Source organism: Lissotriton vulgaris, chromosome 6 (genome assembly GCF_964263255.1).
Source record: "Lissotriton vulgaris chromosome 6, aLisVul1.2, whole genome shotgun sequence".
NCBI lineage: Eukaryota > Metazoa > Chordata > Amphibia > Caudata > Salamandridae > Lissotriton > Lissotriton vulgaris.
Genome location: NC_141694.1, coordinates 36,545,388 through 36,564,960, shown reverse-complemented (window position 1 = coordinate 36,564,960; position 19,573 = coordinate 36,545,388). Strand labels below are relative to the sequence as shown.

At 47.5% G+C, this 19,573-nt stretch overlaps 1 protein-coding gene across 2 annotated transcripts in view; it reads right to left on the bottom strand.

Moving 5' to 3' along the window:
- The window catches only part of BTBD9 (BTB domain containing 9), a 980,923-nt gene that overhangs the window by 63,356 nt on the left and 897,994 nt on the right, over positions 1-19,573 (bottom strand). For both annotated transcript variants that reach the window (XM_086925891.1, XM_086925890.1), the window contains one exon: positions 14,405-14,483. In XM_086925891.1, the coding sequence (XP_086782017.1) occupies positions 14,405-14,483 (79 nt within the window). The remainder of the gene's footprint in view (positions 1-14,404; positions 14,484-19,573) is intronic.

Below are 19,573 nucleotides of genomic sequence, written 5' to 3'. Positions count from 1 at the left end.
ACTATGCTGCCATATACAGGCAGCTCTTCCTATGCACGTTCTACTCCCTTTATGTTGACATCAATTGGCAAAGCTTTAGGTGTGAGGTTTCCTCCTCTCCACCTCCGTGACCTTTAGTTACAACTTAAGAGAAAATGTTGGGGCTGTTCACTACCACGATGTACTATGAACTGGATGCACAAGGACCTGTGGGCTCACTACCTGTCAAAGAGTCCAGAATAGAGCAGCAGCTTGTCTGCATAGCCTCTTCAAGTACCTGCAATGTAATTGGCTTTGTGCACCAGCACTTAAGCACAACCCGTTGATGGTCTCTGTCACAAGAAGAACACTTAACACAAATACTTTTTTGTCTATTCGAGACCCAGAAATCAAGAAACAGATGCCCCTGCTCCCATTTCAGACCTCCCACATCAGACCTGACATCTTTAGTGTGGCTTTCCCCCTAATCTTTTGCCTTGTTCGTTTTTTTGCTGGCCTTAGGACTCTGCACACTTTACCACTGCTAACCAGTGCTAAAGTGCCTGCGCTCTTTCCCTAAAACATAGTAGAATTGGCTTATACCCAATTGGCATATTGAATTTACTTCTAAGTTCCTAGCAAAGTGGCACTATATGTGCCCATGGCTTGTCAAATAAATGCTACTGATGGCGCTCCCACTTGAGTAACACTTTAAATATGTCTCGGGTCTGCCACTGCAGCCTGTGTGCGCAGTTATAAAATGCTATTTCGACTTCGCAAAATAAATCTTATGTCAGGCCCAGATGTTTCATTTTAATACATATACGCCACCCAGAGGGGACGCCCTGGACAGTCCAGAGGACAGGGTGCACAATATTTTAAAAGTTGGACATTTATTTTTAAGTTTCACACGTCCTGGTAGTGAAAAACTCTTACATTTCTTTTTCACTAATGCAAGGCCTACCTCGTTCATAGGATAACTTTCGAGTTACCTTATTATGTTTCTTAATCTGTAATTTCCAAATGGGAACAGGTAATCAGTTCATATTTGGTATCTTTGGAAATATAATAAAAAATACTATCTTATGGTGAAGTCTGTGTAGGAAGGTGGATATCGGACTATGGTTACCCCCAAACTTTTTGCGTGGTGCTTAGCTGGTTTGTGACTTAGTTGGCCTGGGATCCTAATTGCTCTCTCCTTAAAATGGACTCCATGTACCTTAGGTACATACACAATTGGAACTGGTTCACCTTAAAGGGCCCTGTAACAGTGTACCCCAGGTACCCAGGGCATAGGTGCATCCAAGGCCTACCAGGGGCTGCAGCATGTATTATGCCACCCCTGGCCTGGCCTCCATATTTGACACAACTGGCTGTTCCATCAGCTGGGGTAAGTTGGTGTAATCACCTCTTAATTAGATATAGTATACCTGTATCTAACCTATCTGGACACATGTTAACCTATAAGCCACTCCTATGGAAGGCCTCGACAATCCTGGAGGCAGAGTGCTTGGTTTCATGTGAGATGGTGCTCTGGCACGAGCTGAGCCCGCCTGCAGCTGTCGGGAACAACTCCCTTAGCTGTTCGGGGATATTGCCATACCATATACTCTTAAGTGCATTATAATCCTCGCGGTTACTTGCTAACTTTGGTTTGGCTTTATCAAAACATGTCGAGTAAGGTGTCATACGAATTGGGATACTACCCCCTCGCCAATCCTGGCGACGGGGGTAGCATTCCACCCTTCTAGAGGGACACGACATGTACATAACCTGAACCCTGGTTAAAATTAAACTCGAGCCTCAGCATCACAAAATGGATGCTGCCACCACAGACACAAGTCTGACCTCCTGCTGCTAGGAGTCCTTCCAGCGAGGGAGGCTTGGACAAAGGGTGTCCTGCCTTGGGAGGTGCGAGCACCACCCCAGACAGGATTTTGTGTATTGGGTAGGACAGGGCTGAATAGAATGAGACATACCTGGGGCACACAAGGTGTCCCCGTGCATAAGCCAGTCCAAACCGGTGCTGGGGCTTTCCAGCCCCAGTCCTGGCGCGGAGCTGGACAAAGGAAATGGGGTGTAACCGCCTCCCTTCCTGGTCCCACCCAGAGGAGGGACCTAGCAGGTGATCCGGCCCCCAGATTGAGAATAAGAGTAGGAGCTGTGTCCCAAGACTTCAGATCATCCTGAACTCGACTTGAAACTAAGAAGAAAACTGGACTTCGACATTCTGCTGCACACAAGACTGAAGAGCATCTCCCTTGTGGCCAAGGAGTGACCACCCTGTGAATACAGGCACCATCCAGCAACTCAACGTCTGCTTTGCCGCCGCCTCCTGCCGGAGCCCGAGTCCAGAGCCCGACGAGACCCAGACTCCCAGACATCTCAGAGCCCGATCCACAGTCCCTGAAAAGAAGAGACCCGTGGAGGCACCGAGAGACGTGGGACCGGCCATCTCGAAAGACCCCCGAGAAGCTGACTGCGCAGCACCCGAGGCACCCTCTATTGTGTTTTTATCTAGGAACCTGAATCAATATTGCTATTTTATGCCCTTGTACGGCTATAATCAATAATATCCCTATAATGGCATAAGAATCAGATCCATATTTAAGTAAATAGCACTTGCAGTCCAAAGCACGGCAGAAGCTACTTCCTTGGATTCCTAGAAAGCACAATGAGTTCTTTCGACACACCAAACCTCCAGCAACCTGGGAAATCCCGATTTGCTTTTATTTTGATTTGTCCTAGAACTCCTGCGAGCACTGTAAGAACGGCCAGTTCTTAGTGACATCTTTATTGACGTCTTATGTCCAACCTTACGTCAAACCCGGCACCTTTCAGGTATAAAAACCGAAGACCCTGCATCCTCCTCAACGTCCGATCCCTCCACAAACACGCCACAGAAATCGGGGACCTCCTTGACAGCACCACCCCAGACGTAGCATTCTTCACCGAAACCTGGACCAACACCACCTCGGGACCGGACATCGCCATCGCCATCCCCCAAGGATACAAGATCTCCAGGAAGGACCGCCCCACCCACCCAGGAGGAGGAATCGCCATCGTCCACAAATCCAGCCTCTGCCTGAGCACACTCCCTGACGAGTCCACAGAACTGATGGAACACCTTCACTTCAAGATACTGGCCAGCCCCACCGCCGCCCTCCGAGGAACCCTCATCTACCGACCCCCTGGACCCCGCGGACCCTTCGCCAACTCCATCACGGGCATTATCTCCCCGCAGGCCATCGCATCCACCAACTACACCCTGCTGGGAGACCTCAACTTCCACCTCGACAATCAACTGGATCCCAACACCACATGCCTCCTGAACAACCTCCACAACATTGGACTCCGCCAGATCTTGACCGAGCCCACGCACTCAGCAGGACACACCCTCGACCCCCTCTTCACTACAGGAAACTCCATCACCTTCAGCCACACCACCGAACTCCCATGGACCGACCATCGTTGCGTCCACTTCACCTTCAGAACACCCACCATCCACAGACACCAGCACCTGCTTCCACAAAGAAACTGGACCAAAATCACCGATGACCAGCTCACCTCCTCACTCAACAACTCCACCCCAACCATCGCGGAAAACGACAACCCCAACATCGCAGCCCGAACCCTGCATAGATGGATCTCGGACAGCACCGACACCATAGCCCCCCTCAAGAAAAACAACAATACTCATGCCAAGAAAGCCAGATGGTTTTTCCACCGAACTTCGAGAGTCCTGGCGCACATGCTGCTGCCTCGAAAAGGCCTGGAGAAACACCAAATCCACAGAAGCCCACAACAACTTCAGAGCCGCCACCAACGCCCACCATCAACTCATCAGAGAAACTAGGAAAAAAGCGATTGAAGACAGAATCTCCACCCACGCACACAACAGCAAGGAACTCTTCAGCATTATCAAGGAGTTCGGCCAACCCACCAGCGAGTCTACCGACATCCCTCCCTCACAAGACCTCTGCGACAAACTCAGCATCTTTTTCCACCACAAAATCAAGAGCATCTACGACAACAACAACCAACACACTGAACTCTCACCAACCACCCCCGACACCCGGAAACCAGCGATTAATGACTGGACAACCCTCACCACCGAAGACACACTGAAGACAATGAAGTCAATCCACTCAGGGGCCACCACGGACCCCTGCCTCCCACCACATCTTCAACAGAGCCGCCAACACCATCGCACCAATGCTCCGCCAAACCATCAACCGCTCCCTGGCGACCGCCTCGTTCCCCGACGACTGGAAACACGCCGAGGTCAACCCCCTCCTAAAGAAACCTTCAGCGGACCCCACCGACCTCAAAAACTACAGACCCATCTCCCTGCTCCCGTTCCCAGCGAAAGTCATTGAGAAAGCCATCAACAGCCAACTCGCCACATTCATTGAAGAACACAACATCCTCGACTCCTCCCAATCCGGCTTCAGAAAAAACCACAGTACGGAAACCGCCCTCTTCGCCACAACAGACGACATCCGCACCTTACTGGACAAAGGAGAAACAGTAGCCCTCATCCTCCTCGACCTATCAGCGGCGTTCGACACAGTCTCCCACCGCACCCTAATACGCAGACTCTACGATGCAGGAATCCAGGACAAGGCCCTCGACTGGATCTGCTCTGACGCAGCGGTTCAGACTCCCCCTTTTCCTCTCGGACCCCACACCTACCACCTGCGGAGTCCCCCAGGGCTCCTCCCTCAGCCCGACGCTCTTCAACGTATACATGGCTCCACTTGCCCCCATCGTCAGAACCTACGGACTCAACATCGTGTCGTATGCAGACGACACCCAGCTCATCCTCTCCCTATCCAACGAGCCCAACACGGCCAGACGCAACTTTCGAGAAGGCATGGAAGCCGTCGCCAAATGGAGGAAAATAAGCTGCCTACAACTAAACACCAACAAAACAGAAGTACTCATCATGGGCCCAAACCCCGATGCCTGGAGCGACACCTGGTGGGCCACCGCCCTCGGAAACCCGCCAACCCCCACAGACCACGCACGCAACCTGGGAATCATTCTGGACTCCGAGCTCAAAATGGACCGCCAGATCAACTCTGTCTCATCTTCCTGCTTCCACACCCTCCGCCTCCTTCGTAAGACCTTCAAATGGATCCCCCTCGAACACCGAAAGACAGTCACTCACGCCCTGGTCACCAGCAGACTCGACTACGGTAACGCACTCTACGCCGGAATAAATAAAAACCTCATCGGCAAGCTACAGAACATCCAGAACGCCGCCGCAAGACTGGTCCTCAACCTGCCAAAACACTGCCACATCTCCCAGAACCTGCGCACACTCCACTAGCTCCCCGTCGAGGCGAGAATCACATTTAAGATGCTCACCCACGCACACAAGGCCCTCCACGGCACCGGACCAGCATACCTGAACAGCCGACTCAAATTTCACGCACCCCAAAGGACCCTACGATCAGCCCAGCTTTCCTACGCCGTGGTCCCCCGCACCAGAAAGACCAGATCGGGAGGCCGCTCCTTCTCCTTCCTCGCGACCAAAGCATGGAACACCCTTCCGCTCCACCTCAGACAACATCGCTCCCCATCTTCGCAAGAAACCTCAAAACCTGGCTCTTCGACAGACCCCCTCCTTGATGGAATGGAACCTGCACCCCCCCCACCCCGCCCCCCCCACCCACCCCACCCCTAGCGCCTTGAGACTCTTACGGGTGAGTAGTCGCGCTTTAACAAACCCGTGATTGATTGATAAATATACCAACGTTGCCTTAAGCAAACACACGGTGGTGGTTTTGGAGCAGAGCAGCTATCTACTTGCCCGAGAGCCCAGCTGATGCGAGAGCCAACGGACGCTGCCCCTCCTCTTTGAAGCGCTGAGAAAGACGCTGTCTTTTCTCCTGCCGAGAAAATCCAGCTCCGGCGTTTCCAGCCTACCCTTGCGGGTTGCTGGAATATCGAGTCCTGAGGAAAGAGATACCAAACCTCCCACATTCGATTACCAAGGTACGGGGCTGACTAAACCCTTAAAGAGAATTCTTGAGTCAGATTCTTGGCAAAACCAACTTAACTTAAACTGCTACTTACTTACTCCTTCCCACGTATTAGGCTTAGGTCAGGCCTATCTAGAAGCACCAGTTGAGTATGTTAGTCAATGTATATATGTATGTATAGATTTTATCCATTTTAAGTATCTTATGGCTAAGAAACCATATCAATGCTTTTACAGTATTATTTCATAATACTCCTTTTACTGTACGCACTTTACTTTACATTAAGTATTACAATTGTGGCAATTCATTTCTCTTGCAAGGAAGACTGCTCAATAAATTATACCTTTTATTGAAAACGCCCGTCTCTCTCTTCTCTGCACTCTGGTGAAACTAAGAACGCACATTTGACTGAGTGAAATAGCTGTCTATTGCTTTCACACGACTCTAGAGATACACTCTTATTCAGAGGGAGCAAAGTTGTCATGTTATATGGTTGTCGGAAGCTAATCCCTTCTTGTCTATCCAGGGAGGTTAAACTCCTCCTCGTTTATTCGAGAAAGTTTCTAATGACCTCTGAGCTAGCTGGCAAACCTTAAGTCTAATATAGTCAGTAGAGACCTAGTCGACCTCAGTCCTACGTCTACACTGCTGAATATATTATTCCAATGCGCAGAGCCTATTGGGAATATAGGAACTACACTACACCTCGACGCTGTGCTTTGGGGTTTGAGAAGCCCCAGCCCCGAGCAGCATCTGCACCGAAGATCAGCCCCCCAGCATCTCCACCATCTGCGTGGGGCCCTTTTGCACTTTGCCACTCGACGCGCCATCCCGGTTACTAGTCCGTTGGCTAGTGGCCATATTGGCGACGAAATCCGAAAACTACACCGCTGGTCTGGTTGCTCCAGACTGGCCCTCGCTCCTGTAAAAAGGACCACCCCCTCTGACCTTGCTGGTCAGAGTGAGAAGCTTGCATCACTTCCTGCGTGGCTTGCATTAGCCAAGGCCTGTTTGCTCCGATCAAGAAGCTGACACCGCCATCAGCTAGAGCCTTCGTGGGACAGCTCGTGACCGACGCTTGGACGTCCTCGACCTCTTCGTGTCCACGTGGCTGCAGAGACAATCTTCACCTCTTCGCCTGTTTGCGTCCGACATCGCCTGGTTCCATCCTGGTTCCACGGTAGTCACTGGCTAGTGACTTTGAACATTGTCCCCTCTGCTTTCAGGTCTTCACCTCTTTAGATCCACCCTTGGATCCACCGGAACTCTCCTCGACGACCCGCCTGCAGCACCTTCATCTACAGGCTCCATAGACCAGCGCGACGAAACCCGACACACTTTAAGACATATGCACCCGCTTCCTGTGGGTGAGGTAACCCTGGCACTCCGGTGCTCCTGTGTAGCAATACACCTCTAGTGTCTATGTTCCAAGTTGCTAGGTTCTAGGTCATCCGGAAGGTTCCCTTTTCAGTAACTTTGTAACTTTTACGCACCATTGACTTTGCATTGGTGTATGCGTGTGCTTTAAGCGCTGCACCCGAGTCCCGCGGGCCTTTCCCGACTTAGTCACTGCTAGTCCTGATCAGCTCCAGCGATTCCCCAGGCCCTAGGCCTACTTCCTTTTCGATTGGTGGTACTTATACCACTATTTTAGTATATGGTTTAGTTGGCCCCTAGGGCTCATCCATATTGTGCAGCTTTTGTATATTTAAAGTGTTTTGTTTTAACGCATTTGCTTCTGTGCTCATAAAAAGTATAGGGGATTTTTGTAGTAAATAAATATATATATATTTTCAATATATATCTGTGTGGTGTCCTTTCATTTGGTATTCAAGGGGATTGTGTATGGTAAAACAGCTTGCTTCACATGCCTTTACAGAGTTTAGCCTAAGACTGCTTTGTCCACGCTACTAGGATAGCTGGTCTATAAGGTTGACTTACAACCAATCATCATAAGGGTTGCTTGGCATGGTACAAGGTGATCACTAGAACTAGTGAGCATCATATACCAGGCCAACTTCTCACAGTCTGGTTTTAAAATTACACAATGTAGCCGAGAGTTGGACTTTCTGTACTCCTCCTACACAGTTGCATACAACAGAGAGCTTAGGTGTACTTGGATGGGACATCAATGACAGGATAAGAGGGCGGAACTGGACCGACTCTACTTAAACTTGAATAGGGCTTTTCCTACATCCATATAAAGGGCTGCATATCCCCTGTAGTTATCCTGGAGCCAGGGGAGACAAACATATTGTGCACTTCAAATGGAAAACTCTAGAAGCTTTACCTACTTCAAAGTAGGCACCTGGTATACATCCTGGATATCAGACACCAACTCTTCAGTACACTTCTGGACCTGTAGAGACTCTCACAGGAAGAAGAACTGCTGTTCTGCTGATAGGACTGCCACTCAGCCTGGCTGCTGCCCTGCTGGATTACTTAGAGGGATATGGACCTGCACCTGAAGCAGGACTCCCAGAGCGACTCCAAGGGCTAGTCTGCTGGCCTCCTGTTTAGAGCCACAGGGACATTACAGGCCCCCAACCACCTGCACCAGCACGCAGATCCAGCTGGAGCAAGCCTCTGACTCCCCAAGCGGTGGTCTCCAAGTCCTGGACCTTTGGTGTACCCTCAGAGAGGCTGAATTGAAGTTTCTGGGCTCTTCGTGAACGCGATCTGACCAGTTGGCACCAAAGCCCTGTAACTCGCACTGTCCGCCAACGCAAAGGTCTGTCAACCCGACTCTTCGTGCTATAGCATCGGCCCCTCGCGGGGAGCACCACCGCAAAGCTCCAGCCTGTTCGCTCGTGATGACAACAGGATGGTCGCGCTTCAGCCAGGCCTGCTCTTCGCTCTACATCAATGACTGTCAACAACACTTCTCTGCTCTCTGCTCCTTGCAGCCCTCTCCACCGTGAAAGGGACTATTTGTGCTGTACTGAGAAGGTAATATTTTAGTGGGTCTCTATATCCAACTTACACTCCATCGCAGTTGGCATGAACTTGTGACTTTCACCAGGTGTTGCACGACCATATAGCAGCGAGTGGTGTTTTGTGTTTTTTGGTGCTATTTTCACTTAGATCTTTAAAATTGCATATCTCTGGTTCTACGGATTTGATTTTTTGATGTGTGGTCTTGTGTTATTCATTACATTTTTTTCTATGTTTCTAAATCAGTGTGGGATTTTTCTTGTGTTGTGTTTTGTGCTGCATAAATACTTTATACATTGCCTCTAAATTAAGCCTGACTGCTCTATGCCAAGCTACTGGAGGGTTGAGCACAGGTTAATTTGGGACTTGCTTGTGCCACACACTGACAAGGTTTTAGGTTGCTGCTTGTTCTGGATACTGTATAGCTTTTAACCACATGGCTGCTGCGGGGATTTTTGCGCTGTGCTGCAAATTGCTCTTTTGCTTCACTTATGACGAGCTCAGCTCGTCATCAGCACACGACACCCGTGGGTGATGACGAGCTGAGCTCGTCATCAGCAGCGAAAGGGTTAAATCAGATCCAGCCTGTAACTGCCACTGTCAATGATTAGGAACTCACAGACCTCAAAACTAAAGTGTTTCTTGTAAGAAAAAACTAGATAACCAAATATTTTTTTTATAAAATGCCTCTGTGATAGTTCTGGTCTAATCACTATTACAGATTGATCTATTGATTCCAAGATAGATTCACAACTTACCAATAATGGCATAATTTGGTGGGGTTTTTTTGTAGTCTTGCTACAGATAGGCTCCGCTGTCTGTCACAGAGAGAACTGTATGCAGTCCTACAATGGGCTTTGGGTCATCCCCTTGCTCATGACTGGGTGGCTTTCTTGTGCATCTCAGTGGTCTTTCCTCTCTATTCCTGTTTTTGAGCCAATCCAGGAAAGTATCTTCTTTACCCTCTTTTTTGATTGAATGAGTCATACTCTTTCACTGCTGATGTCATAGAACTATTTTTATTCCACATTTCATTTCTTATTTTGGCTCTCTATGGGAGGGCATGTCCTGCTCCTTCCAGGGCTCTGGGCACTTAGAGCGAACGTTCCCCACTTTGTCTCTTCCTTCTGGGTGATGCATTCAATGCAACCTCTCCTTCCGCTCTCTTCCCTCTGCTCACTTGAGGAAGACTTTAAGCCGCCGGAAGGTCTCCTTTAGTTTTTTTCGAAGAAACAGACGAACGCTGACGTGCGGGACACGGGTGCTGAACAGAGATTGAAACACCTTACGAAAGCGCTAAAATAATTGAGCGAAAGGTCAACAAGGCGTCTCCCCAATCCACCCGACCCAAGGACCAACGTACTCTGTTACTAGATTACAGAATAAAGGTGAATAACGAGACAAAGGACCTCGTGCCCCAGTGCCGTGTAGAAGACTAATAACCACGGAATAATTGCTTTTTATTACAAGGAGATAAATATCTTCTAAATGCCAATCTGAATGAATCTGAATAAGGCCACCAAAAAGCGAGATTTATAAAGAGCATCAGAACTAATTAAAAACAAGGATGCAACTACACAAAAACAGAAATAAATCCGAAGCTATATAAAATGGATATGCAATAAGGATTTCCCTGTATGAGGCAACCATCCAGTGCCACACAATAGGAGATACATATTTCTTAGTCTTGACAAAGATGGCATATTACTGAAAGAGTCCATCGAAACGCGTCGACGCCCATTATCGCACAATCGAACAATCTAGCTCACCCTAAGAACAACAAAAAGAGACGGGTCTAGGATTGAGCCTAAATGAGGGTTTTGATGTGCTTATCTTTATGACAAATCGTTGATGAATATGTTTGTCTCTCTCCCCCCTTTTTAATGGCATAACCTGTTTTAATTTAGGTGATTTTTCTAATTTGGATTAGTGATTACAGTCTGATAATTTGTTATTGCTTATATGAGCTGTGACTGTGTTTTTGCTGTTCGAAAAATCTTTTTATGAAATGAGAATGTATTTTTATATGTTTTAATAAGGCTTTGTTTTAATAAATGTCATATATTTTAGATACAAAATTGTTTTTGTTCATGTTTATGCTTAATTAAGCTTTGTGCCCAATACCAGTATTTGGGCGTATTTTCTCAGTAGCTCTACCAAAGGAAACTGCTTGATTTCACTCCTTGAAGATGACCCTGGAGATGTGATGAGATCCTCCAGGATGTGGCTGGTACCAGACAGCTTGGTGATGACCTGGATGTTGTCCTACAGTACTATCATGTACTTGCTTGCACTCATTTCCCCAATCTTCTCTCGCTCCGCCATGGGCCCTTTCTGCTCTTACTGCCACTACCGACTTTACCATTGCCATTTGCTTTTAAAATGAGCCAGCAAAGGCAAATCCAGAAGTGGAACCAGCCATCTTGAAAGTCTACTTCTTCTCCTTTCAAGATCGCCACCGGATTGCATAACACAGCAGCCATCTTGAAGAATAGCAACGTTTTCCTACTTTCAGGATGGCCACCTCATTGCTTGAAGAAATGGAGCAGCCTTCTTGAAAGCATTAAAACCTTACTTTTGAGATGTTTGCCGTGTCAAACCACATTGCGTATCCATCTTGATGTTTAAGAAACAGACTTTTAAGACAGTCAGTCAGAGAACACCAAACACTGTGTTTTTATAAAATAAAACATGCATGAAATCGAATCCTATTTATACTCAGTAACACTGACGACGAACTTAAAATGTCTACAATATACATCTTTGAATAAGATGTGGAAGAGGGTTTCTGGTTCGATTTACAAACCCACTAAACTTTGGCTTTCTGGAAAAAATGGTCATAAGGCTACAAGCAGTAATGGTGGAAAATCCAGTGAGTAGATGCCTTTGCGTGGATCATACGGGGCGCTCAAGAGCAGGGGGGCTTTTAGTTCTGCTTAGTCATCAGTTTACTCTCTACCTATACTGTGGTCATTTAGGTTTCTTAGGAATGTATAATCAGTCATTTATTTTTCTTTCATAAGGTTCACTGCTGTGAAGTAAATTCCTGTCTGTAGAGACCAGGTGAGGCTACAACACGCCAGAAATCAAACAAACGTGTTACTTTGAAATATATTTGAAAAGATTACAGGCCCACTAAGTGAGTGGGAGCAGAGCATCCAGGACTCTGAAAGGCCACACAACCTGTGGCCACAGGCTGCCTGAATACACTCCAGCTGTGTGGAAGGCAGTGCTTCATGCTGTTGTCAGGCTTCTGACCTTCATTCACCGGATAGTCCTTGCAGCAATTAACAGAACGATTCAAGTGTGTCAGAAGGGGGCGCATAGGTCAAGATACACATAGTTCGTAAAGAAAAGGCCTTGACTTGAGCTTTTTATAGAGCCAACATTAAAGGGCAGCACTCTCCTCCCACGGCTGGAAGATCCCCTGTGGAGCGAACAAACAGAGTCCATCAAAAGGCCATCAGGCAGGATCAGATGGAGAGAATTTTAAGAGTTCTGAAAGGACCTTCTATTTATCATGTTACTTACGATACGCAAGTTTATAAGACTACGAGTCAGGCTGTAAACAACGGAGCTTGGATGGCAGTGGCTTTACAGGCCTGCCAACTCAGACGGTCTGCCATTGGTCACACAATACCAGCTCTCTTCACCGGTCACCTGAAGACCAGCCAAACTCACACCACAAACAGAAGTTGAGCAGGAGACCCCTCCATACAGTAGGCTTCTAGCTTAATTGTGGAGGCTCAGCACCTCCATAACATACATTACAGGATTTACAACTCCCCCAAGATTGGGAAGGCGGTTTCAAAAGCCTGTTTGTATGTATGTTGGTTAGGGAGAAGACACTGCTCAAGCCCTGCCGCCTCCAGGCCCAACTTTCTCTCTCACAAGGTGGAAAGGTTTCGTGGTTGGCAGGTCTGCCTTAAGATTATCCCATGTTTTCATTTAACTGATCATTACTGTGATTTTTTTTTTTTTGTGACTTGCGAGTTCAGCAGTGTACACATTCCTCCTCCCCAGATGAATGTAGATGCATAAACCATATGCCACCCGACTGCAGTTTTACCAGGCACAGAAAGTAAGTATGAAGAGGACACAGTAGGTTGGGCTTGTTAATGGTTTCAGCCAAATTCCAGGAGCCAATTAAGGAAGGGGACTTCCATTTTCCTGAGTTACTGGTAGGATGGCACTCAGCCAGAATCTCACTCTCTTAAATCTATTATTTAACTGGATTGGTGTGAGGTTAACACACTGTAACGGGGACGGCTTGCCGGCAGTCCCCTCGAAGGCTGGTACCTCCCCACGCGGGTATTCACCTTGTGACCCCCCTCCTGTCTTTTCAGCCTTCACAGCCAATGGTCTCGTCGGGGACGGCCGAGTGGTATAGCTACGATGAGGAAGACAGCGTGGACTGGCCCTTTAACTGGAAATGCTCCAGGGCAAAGGAGGAGCCTCGACAGGAAGTAAAAACGTCAGGAGAGGTGAGCCAGGTGTGCTTGTTCACCGGCGTGGGAGTTGGAGTGGAGGACGCAGAGCGGAGAGACGAGTGGTGGAGAGAGCAAAACGAAGGATTTACAGAAGAGGAAAGACCCGGAATACCATCTACCGAGGCAGAGGAGGAGTTGCGAGACCCGTTAACGGCGCGGGAGCCAGGAGGCCAACGGCATCACGAGCCGCCCAGCCGCACGCGACCTGGAGGCGTGCGGCTTACTGAGGTACATGATCGTATCTCGGGCTGGGTTAAGAGGAGAGGGAACCGAGTGTGAATGAATTCCTGTCCCTTCCTTTTCCCCGGGAACCCTTCCAGCCTCCCCTCCCCGTCCCTTCACCTGTTGTATATAGGCACCGGTGGCTCCCATCACTCCTTTCCCCTGACTAGCGAGCTATTACCTAGTACTGAGGCGCCCTCTCTTGTCTCTTCTTCCGAGGCGGCGTCCAGCGTAACCACGGAGACGGACCAAGGGGAAACGAGACGGAGCCCGATCCGGAAGAAGGCGGAGGCTACCCTCAGGAAGCAGCGTCCCGATAGAAGTCGATCACCGAGACGACCCCACCTGAGGAAAACTTGTACTGACATTTTGTTCCAGCAAATAAAGCCTGCACGTACCAAAACCCGTTTGTTGCCCATTACTGTGCTCCCCGCTACACACACCCAACAGGGTACACATTATGAGGCAGGTTGTATGGCTGCACCCGCCAGCTGTACGAAGGACCAGGGAGACTCATGTAAGTAGGTTAGGTAAGCAGCAGGATACGTCTTCAGGTTACAAGATAGATTTATTAAGATAGCACAGCAGATCGTTACTCCTAGCTGGGAAGGCTGGGAGGTGGGAACACAAAGGAAGGACTACTGACACCAAGTAGCCACATTGAAGGAAGCACAAATATACTACAGAGATGCTTCATGTCTCCTTCCTTGAACCCACCCCGAAGGCTGAGGGTTGAGTATGAGGAACTCTAGTGTATCATGCTGAGGCCCCGGCATATGATTTAAACATAGTTTAACCTTTACCACATACCTCATTTGCAGTGTTGTTGGTTCCAACAATCCTGATGAACGATGCAGGTTTTCTGTCAAAACTGACTGTCTGCCAAGATCTACAAAAAAGGACAGAGAGATTCAGACTTACAAGGAAATGGCGATAAATTAAAAACAAACAAGTTTTGTGACCAGATGTAGAAATAGTCGTACCACGTCTAACATTAAACCATGTTTTGTATTTGTAAAAATGTAAATGTAAATTGATACTTGTATAGCGCACTACTCACCCGCAAGGGTCTCAAGGCGCTTGTACGAATACCACTGTGGAACCCGTCCTGGCTTTCCCTGTGAGGCGTCCACTCCTGGGCACCCCCAAGGTGGAGGCCAGGCATCCTTAGCGTTGTGGGGGCCGTTGTGGAGATTAAGCAAGCTATTGCCCAGAGTTGCAGAGTGGGACTCCGTGATTGGAATAGGCACCGAGGCTAGAATTATCAGCTCCGTGGAATTTTTGAGCCCAAGACCCGCCGAGGAGGGAATTGAACCCTGGTCATGGGGTAGACCTCTGCATCAGGGTCTGCCGCTCTAATCATTGAGCCACACTTCTCCAGTAAAGAGTAAAGGTAGTATAGTAAAACAAGTTTAAACTATTACCATAGTCACCTGCCTGGACAAACATCCTTTTGTTTTACTGTGAAGCTAAAAATACAGAAGGTACCTGCCCTGAGGCCATCTCTTCTTGGATCAGTCATAAAGAGAAACTAAGTCCACACCAGATCCAAAGTATCTACAAAATACCACTCAACTCCGACTTGGATGCTAGGGAGACAGTAATGAAGATCAGCAGTCCTATCTAAAGGAATATATACCCAAGAAATAACACCAGGTTCTCTTACCAAGAAACCCAAATAACTCAAGAATGCTGGAAGCACATTTCTATTGGGATAGCAAAATGAAATAAACTGCCCTAAATACCAAAAGCAGAAAAAAGAAGAGCTGTACTGTAGATTCCTGAGCCACAGAGTGTGTCTACAGAGTAACTCAAGAAGTTGGACTACCTTCAAAGCTTCCAAACAGGAAACCGCCTTAGGCCCTGTGAGATCTACTCTCAACAGAGGACTAGCTGCTCTGCCTGGTGACCATGCACCTCAACCTGCTAGAAGTAGACGATGAGTCTTCAGGTCACATCTAACAGCTGTAAATCAACAGGGTCTCACTTTCGGAAAAAAAGGCAGCAGACTAGTAGAGGTAAAGTAATACTGCTTTAGTGACATCCTGGTGATGGAGACGTGTGCCGGCATAGCGAAGGAAAGAGAACTTATAACACAATCTCTTGATCCTGATGGGAGACAGAACTCAATTTCAGAAAAAATCGTGGATCGGCTGGTGGCCTGGCTAGATTCTCAAATATAGGGGTCTAGGAGAGAGAGACCCCCAACTCCTAAAGCCTGCAAGATGACATAAAGGCCACTGGAATACATTTTTGAGAAAATAAAGATGTACTTCCTCTAACGGTTTCCAAAGAGCCATCAGTTCCATTTATTGGGAGAACAAGTTACTTCTTACCCTGTCCAAATAAATCGACCCAAGGTTGCTTTGCAGTTCGCCCAGTAGCTAATATGTGAATGGAAAAAACAGGGTGCTTTAAATCAGATTACAATATCTTCTATCACAGTAAGTGAACCATATAAAGGTTGTGAGCCTTCGTCCTGGATAGGTGGTGCGGGCAAACCACGGTTTATGGCTTCAGTGACACTTACACTATGGGTTCTGAATGTCCAGGACAATCTCATCAACAGTGAAGAGTGTAACTGAGTTTAGACGTGAGGGTTGGCTGCAGTTCACCTAACACGAAACACAGACATTCTGAACACTGCATTTAGAGGCTACTACGGCTAAGGAGGCCCGTACGCATGGTCAAGATATATGATCTTACCATGAGTGGGGAGGTTTGTCTGGGTGCAGCCAGATAAGACAGGCGTCAGGTGTCTGTGAACGATGACTAGCTTCAGAGACTTATCTCAGTTGGGCTGCAGCCAACTAAGATATCAGTCAGGCGGTCTGCGAATAAGGACTAGTTTTAGAGCCTAGGCCCTGCCAAAGCAAGTGCCCACACCAAACCAATGGAGAAGCAATGGCATACGAAGACTGGCATGCCCCCTCATGCAATTTCGGACAGAAGGCAACCCAATGCTGCTGCTGGATACTAAAGAATATCGATAACACAATGAAGAGGGCCCCTCACAGCTCTACGACTGCACCTGCTACCCTACTGATCACTATGCTCCAGACAAGGAAGTCAGATGAACAAGGCACTGAGTACAAGTGTTTCAGGAGAACAGAAGAGTTTTCGTTACACTACACGCCGTGGTTGCACATATCAAATGCTTTCCACACCTCTCTGCTAATGGTTTATAGTGGACCCTCCATGTTGGACTAGTGCGATGCAGCTGCTGGGCAGCGCATGCGCTAGCGTCAGTGAGCACAAGGTGCGCTGGTCATGGGAAGCCATGCATCTTGTGTTCCTTCTTGCACACAAATACAACTACTAAGATGACATGGAAAAAGAAGGATGCGAAGGAAGACTGAAGGTGAAGCTCTCCAAGAATGGGCATCCTGTAACAGAGACACCTGCATGGGCAAGCTACCTCAGAGCTTCGAGCAACCTCTTAAATGAAGGAGTCAAACCATCACCGTGAGGTCATTACACTCTTCCAATGCACTGGTACCCTGCTACATAGATACGAAAACAGCAAACGTTACAGTGCAATTCTGAATGCACTATTGGTCTGTAATAAGAAAGGCAGTACGATGCTACACCGTAATACCTTAATGTTGGAGGTCAAAGGACAGTCATAGCACCATTTAGTTTCCACAACTTTAGCCTCTGCTTCCTGAGGGCAGGTAGGTGAAGGTGGACTAGGGCTGAAACAATGGCAAGAGCCAGCCAAAACATGTGTACGTTTGGGGGCGGCTGTGTGTGGTGCTATGAACTGATGAGTGCTAAATTCATAGACGCTCATATAACTTATTAGCAGCCTCTGTGAAATGCTTAGAAATCGGGGTTCACATTCCACGGAAAATTCTGAAGAATGCTTCATGTTCACAGTACTGGACATATACACACTACAAAATGTCAGTGAAGCCGAGCGCTTAGAACATTCAGAGTCACCTATAAACCTAAGGCCATCTTGTGCTGTGCACTGTGAGTAAAACTTTATTGTTGGTAAATTAAAAACCTTACAATATAAAAGCACGCATTGTGTTAATAAAATGGATACATTTCTTAAAATTGTTAGGAAAACATTTTGGTTAAAACTCTACTTGGATTTTTAACTGCTGATATAATTCTCGCGGACCAGGTTAGAATCAACAATTTATTAGTAGCCGACAAGGGGTTGGTGTGTCCAATGATGGAGTTTCCATTGGCTCTAATGGGACAAGGTTGGCGGACCCGATAACTTCCAACTGGCTTAATACTTTAGTTACAAATTTTGAAGGCTGCTATTATGGCTTGGCGGCAAGATAGAGTTCCATGTTTTAGCCATTCTTCTCGCAATAATAAGCGTCTAGAAGTAAGCATTGTTGGGCATAAGCAGATTATGTGTTCCAACCCCTCGGTGTGGTAACCACACAGCCTGTACTGGGTGTGGCTGTCTTTCCAGTGACATTCTGGCAGATTTTTCAAGAAAGGCCATTCACCCAACCTCAGCGCCAGGAACCTTCGTTTCTGGTAAAGTGCCATGGTGCTTGATAGATGAAGGGATTCTACTCCTGGGTTAAAGTTAGTGATTACTGCCCAGGCGTGTTTCCTTTTTGACAGCGTTGCCCTGTCTGAGTGAAAGGACCACAACATGACTGGATAGCTAGCTTTAACGCAGACTGGGGGGGGTGTTCCCCAAAGATCCTTGATACCAAGTAATTGTAGACTGTGCTCCAGGTGGAGCCGATATTTGTGGCTGGCATGACTTTTCTGGATTACTTGCCAGAGTCTGGCCTCCAGTGGGTCTTCCCAGGCTTGACGCAGTCTGTTGCAAAACTTTATAAAACGCCCCAGCCTCTACGCCATGGTGGTCAAGTAAGCCAAATTCCAGGCAGACTTGTGCCAGAGATGCTGAATTCGGAAGATGGAATGCACGTTTAAAGATTTTAGTTGTCAGTTTATTTAGAAGAATGTTTGTGGTTCCCTTCATGATCTCTTGGCCGTACGTCAGGGAATTAGATGTTTTTGCCTTTATCACTTTTAACAGTGGGATAAAGCAGGGACCTAATAGTTTATTTTTTTTGTAAGACTTTATTTGCAGTTGTCAAATACGCAATACAACATTTGTGTGTTCAGAGATAAGTTGCCACGCAGTAATTAATTCGGTGTTTGTGATACACAGCTATTTAGCCGTCAAACTTCCGGTCCGGCAGCATTCGTGGATATTGTGTTCGAGACATTCCATTAGTAGGTAAAGAAAATTACATGTCTTACTTTTATTATTTTATCTGAACAAAACCACAGACTCATTAGGAATAATGAACAATATAGCAAGATATCAATACACGTTCAATCGTTCTTATCAGTGGGTTTTCCCGATTCACTATTCTATCCCTATCTTGTGAGTTCCTTAAAGTATCCCACACTCGTGTGCCTAGACCCCTCCCACTATCTTGTCAATGTATCCGTATCAGTCCTCTAACTCATCCTCTCCTCCAGAGCTATCCTCTTCCTCCTCCGGAAGAGGTTCACACAGTTCACCCCGATATTTATTCCAAGGTAACCATATTCTGTTCCATTTGCGAGGGTTAGCTCTGATCTTATAAACCGCTCGCTCGGTTACCATCAATCTATCCATGTTTTTGCACCATTGTGCCGACGTCGGTGTGTCCGCTGCCCCTCATTTCTGCGCTATATCTCGCTTGGCTACCATCATTCCTACCACTACCCACTGTTGTCCCTGTCGCGTTAGATCAGTCTTTGCCCATATATTCAGCAAGCAGACCCTTGGGTGTGAGTGACACTTCCAGCATTTGAGAAATGATCCTCATAATGCGTTTCCAGTACTCACTAATGATCGGGCAGCCCCAAAGTGTGTGCAGCAGTGTCCCTTCTTCTCCACAGCCTCTCAAGCAGTTTGGATGATCAGTCCTATGTATTCTGTATAGGGTAGTTCTGGTGTAATACACTCTGTGTAGTATTTTAAATTGTACCAGTCGGAAGCGG